The following is a 4,292-nucleotide window of genomic DNA, read 5'->3' as shown; positions in this document are numbered from 1 at the left end:
CACAGAGAGACGTTCCAGTCACCAGCCATGCTTGCCTTCTGGAATTGCCTTCAGTTGCTGGGGTCACACCCGGCGGTGCTCAGGGCTGACTCCTGGCTCTGTGCTCAGGCTCACTCGTGGCGGGGCTCTGGGGACCACATGGGTGCCGGGGACCAAATTCCGGTCAGGTCTGTGCCAGGTCAGCACCCTGCCTGCAGGACCGTCACTTAACCCCTCAAGTCTTTTTTTTTTTTTCTTTTTGGGTCACACCCGGCGATGCACAGGGGTTACTCCTGGTTCTGCACTCAGGAATTACTCCTGGCAGTGCTCAGGGGACCATATGGGATGCTGGGATTCGAACCCGGGTCGGCCGCATGCAAGGCAAACGCCCTCCCCACTGTGCTATTGCTCCAGTCCCCCCCTAGCGTCTTTTTAAAAAATACTTTAAATGTTCAATCTTTTCGAGTCTCTGACACACACCAAGCCCATCTCCTGAGAATTTGGTTTCTTGACATCACTGTCGTTACTTTTATTACCATTTTAGACTTCTATGTATTTTTTCTTTTTTTTTCCCCTTCTTTGATTGGTTTGGCTGGCGGGGAGCCTTTTATTATTGGAATATTTCCTCCCTCCACGGTATCACTCAATTGTACACTTGAAAACGGTTAAAGCAAAATGACGGGGGAAAAGTAACTCAAAGGAAGAGCCCGCTGAAGAGGTGGTGGGCCTGGGCCTCTTTCCCAGCCACCCGGTGTTGATAAGACGCCTCGTCCCTGCCGCCCTCCCCCACCCTCCTGCCCTGACCCAGTCTAAGTGTGTTGGTCCGCGCGAGCGATGCGTGATCAGTAACTTCCCTCCTGCAGAGTTACTGATGGGATGTACTGAGTACCATCACCAGTGGAAGCTTCAAGGCGAGGGGTTTTTCCCTCCAGAGTCGCTTCGGCTGCATCTCCGAGGCACCGACCACGCGGCACAGGCCTGTGGGAACTCCCATGTCCCGTGTGTAAGATGCCAATTCTCAGCCTCGTCTGCATCTGGAGATACATGTGGTTTGATTCTGCTCCATGACAGGTAGAACTAAGGGTCTCTGATCCACGTCTCTCCATAGCGCTCTCTGTCTCTGTCTCTGTCTCTCTCCTCTTCCCACCTGCGACTTGCTGAGATGCCCGGTGCAACGGCACCCTCTTTGTCACCATGAAGACCAGTGCAGCCTGCTGCTGGCATCGCCCAGAGGTGTGGGGAGTGTGCCGGCCGACACCAGCGAGCTGAGATACCATAGCCTGGCGGTGCCATGTGGTCGCAAGATAAAAAAGAAAAGGGGCGGAGGAGAAGCTTGTCCGAGTCACCTGTTATTTACACATACGCTGCTGGCAGCCCAAGGTGACTGTGGCCGGCCTGGGCTGGCCAGCCTCTGTGCCCAGTGCCCAGTGCCCAGTGCCTGTCCTCGGGGGGCCAGGGCTCAGCTGGATGTGTCCGTTGTGAGCAATAAAAGCTGCGCTGGTTCAGGAAGCAAGTGGGACCTTGCAGTGGGAGGGGGTCTCCGCAGCCGTCTCTGTCGCGCACAGTGGGAGGGGGTCTCTGCAGCCGTCTCTGTCGCGCACAGTGGGAGGGGGTCTCTGCAGCCGTCTCTGTCGCGCACAGTGGGAGGGGGTCTCTGCAGCCGTCTCTGTCGCGCACAGTGGGAGGGGGTCTCCGCAGCCCGTCTCCTGCCGCTCCAGAGGGGCGCGCCCCCTGGTCAGCTCCGCGGAGGGCCGCCTGCTCCCCGCTTCCGGGCCAGGAGGGTCTGACTCGCACTGCCCAGCACCAAAGGTTCTCGGACCCTCAGCTTCAGGACAGGGGGGCGGGGGTCCCTCCCCCACGCGCAGGACCCCAGAAGTTGAAACCTGACAACCCTCCCCAGGAGCCCCGTCCTGGGGTGCAGCGAGGCCCTGGGGCCAAGAGCATGGCCCCCAGCGGTTGACAGCACGTAGGGGCCCCTGGCTTCTCCCCGGAGGTCCGGGTGGCTCCTGCGGACAGGGCTTGCCCACCCCACCCCTGCCCTGCCCCTCCCATGGGGGGCCCCCAGCACCTCGGGTCCAGCTGAGAGGGACAGTTTGCTCGTGGCCGAGTGACCTGGGCTGTGACTCAGGGTCTCGTACGTCTGAGCCCCTGGTGGGGGGCGGGGCATGTCCTGCGGAGGCCAGTGAGCCAGTGGTCACTGTGGCCCCTGGGGGCTGAGACTGGGCTCTGGGGTCTCAGCCCCAGGGGCCCCTCAGCTCACCCCGCAGGCTCCCAAAAACCCCGCTACTGAGACTCAAGAGCGAAGGAAGCTTCCGGCGGGACAGTTTGGGTCACTGGTGCCGGCCAGCATGGGCCAGGCACGGGCCAGCACGGGCCAGCACGGGCCAGCACGGGCCGGGCCGGGGGCCACTAGTCCTCCTTGGGCTTGTGGGGGAACCTCTGGGCCAGCCTGTAGTCGATGAAGGTGCCGAGACAGAACCAGAGCAGGAAGCGGGCGAGCAGGATGGCCACCAGCAGCACCATGAGGGGGTCGGGGCCCACGGGCCCCCCAAACCAGGAGCTCATGCCGAGGCCGCAGAGCCCGGGCCCACCTGAGTGCGGCTTCCGGGGCGGGACCTGCGCCCCCGCGCCCCTCTCGAGGACGACGGGCCGGTTCTCCCGCGGGTTCCCAGGCTCACCCTGGGCCCGAGCGGGGCCTCCCAGCACGAGGGGACAGAGCGGGGACGGCGCCCTCGGCCCCCCGCGCACCCCTCCGCCCGCCTACAGCCCTCCCCGGGCCCACAATAGCCGCATTGTCCGAGCAGGGCCCCAGCCCGCCCTGCCCCGGCTGACGTAATCCCCGCGGCTGCGTCCGGTGGCAGCTGCCCGGCGAGGGTGCCACCTTCCCGGCTCTGCCCGCGCCCACGCCCGCTCCTCAGGCCCCTCAGACAATCGGGCGCTTTCTCCTCCAATTAACCAGCACGTCGGGGGCCGGCGCTGTCCAGCGGCAGGAGGGGGCTGCGGACATGAAAAGGGGAGAGGAGAGAACAGTCAGCACCCGGCGACCCCAAACAAGGCTCAATTAGCACAGGGCCGCCCGCCGCGCTGGCAAGGAAGGGTCAGCCGCCACCGCAGGGCCGGGGGCTCGGGGACCTGCTCAGCCTCGGCCCGCCCAGAGACCCCGGCTGGATGGGGCCCGGGGTTCCACGTCCACTCCGTCCCTTGGGCCCGGGCACGCGTGCGTTTCTACGGGCAGCATCTCCCGGGTGGGTGCTGGCACCTTCCTCCCCCGAGGCGAGACCCCCGCTGATGCTGCCACACTGCCCCACCCCCGGGTCACAGGCCAGAGGGACAGCACAGCGGGGAGGGCATTTGCCTTGCACACCGTGACCCCGGGTTCCACCCCCCGCATCCCACATGGTCCCCAAGCCCGCAAGGAGTGATTCCTGAGCCCAGAGCCAGAGGACGCCCCGGGCATCGCCAGGTGCGGCCCCCCAAAAGCATCGGCCTGCCTTCCACACCTGCACATGCAAACACAGGCACACCCAAGCATGCACATTCTACTCTCTCTCACACACACACACGCTCACATAGCACAGGTTTATGATCACATGTGTCACACGTGTACCATGCAGGCATTGCTACGTGGATGCCCCACATGCATGGAGTATATACAGGCACACGTGCACATCTCACGCCCCTTACACATGTGCATACAACATGTGCATGCACACTCATAGGCCACACATGTGCTCAGGCCCATGTACACATGCTCATGTATCACACACATGCACCTCTCACACAAGCTCATACTTGTCACACTCACAATATGTGTGTTCACATGCCTCGCACATGTGCACACATGTGTGTCATGCTCCCACACATGCGCACACGTGCATGTATTGCAGTCACACACGTGACACCCGCAGGGCACACGTGCTCCCCGGGGATGATCCGCCAGACCCTGAGCCCTCGCCTGGATCCTTGAGGCCACGCACAGATGTGCCCAGAGGTGGCCAGAACCCTGGGGAGGGGCTCAGGGCTCCTGGGCCGGGCACGCGCCCGTCTGCAGGGCACCTCGGTGCCTTCAGCCCCAGGGCCCTGTGCCACCTCAGGACCTGGCCCCAGGGCGCTAGGGCGCACCCCCAAACACACCCCCAAACACACCAGCATCCGCAGGCCCGCGCGGGCCCCACCCTGAGGGGAGCACGGTGAGCCAGACCCTGAGCAGGAGGCCCCTTACCTGGGGGTCTCCAGACAGCGTGGGGGCACCGGGCGAGCCCCGTCCTAGCCTCGCACCCCAGCCGGTGGGGACGGGCGGCCGTGGCTCAGCC

At 64.0% G+C, this 4,292-nt stretch overlaps 1 protein-coding gene across 1 annotated transcript; it reads right to left on the bottom strand.

Moving 5' to 3' along the window:
- Positions 1-557: 557 nt before the first annotated feature.
- SMIM38 (small integral membrane protein 38) lies at positions 558-4,292 on the bottom strand. The gene is made up of 2 exons (XM_055144128.1): positions 4,202-4,292; positions 558-2,976 (listed from the first exon to the last, which is right to left on the bottom strand). The coding sequence occupies exon 2, from the start codon at positions 2,542-2,544 to the stop codon at positions 2,389-2,391; it is 156 nt and encodes a 51-aa protein (XP_055000103.1). The 5' UTR covers positions 2,545-2,976; positions 4,202-4,292; the 3' UTR covers positions 558-2,388.

This window comes from Sorex araneus, chromosome 6 (assembly GCF_027595985.1).
Source record: "Sorex araneus isolate mSorAra2 chromosome 6, mSorAra2.pri, whole genome shotgun sequence".
NCBI classification, from domain to species: Eukaryota; Metazoa; Chordata; class Mammalia; order Eulipotyphla; family Soricidae; genus Sorex; species Sorex araneus.
The sequence above is the reverse complement of the archived record's forward strand: the minus strand, read 5'-3'. Positions and strand labels throughout refer to the sequence as shown.

Bases quoted from the DNA above. Each gene is read 5' to 3' on its own strand.
- SMIM38 (XM_055144128.1), bottom strand. From the start codon at position 2,544: ATGAGCTCCTGGTTTGGGGGGCCCGTGGGCCCCGACCCCCTCATGGTG.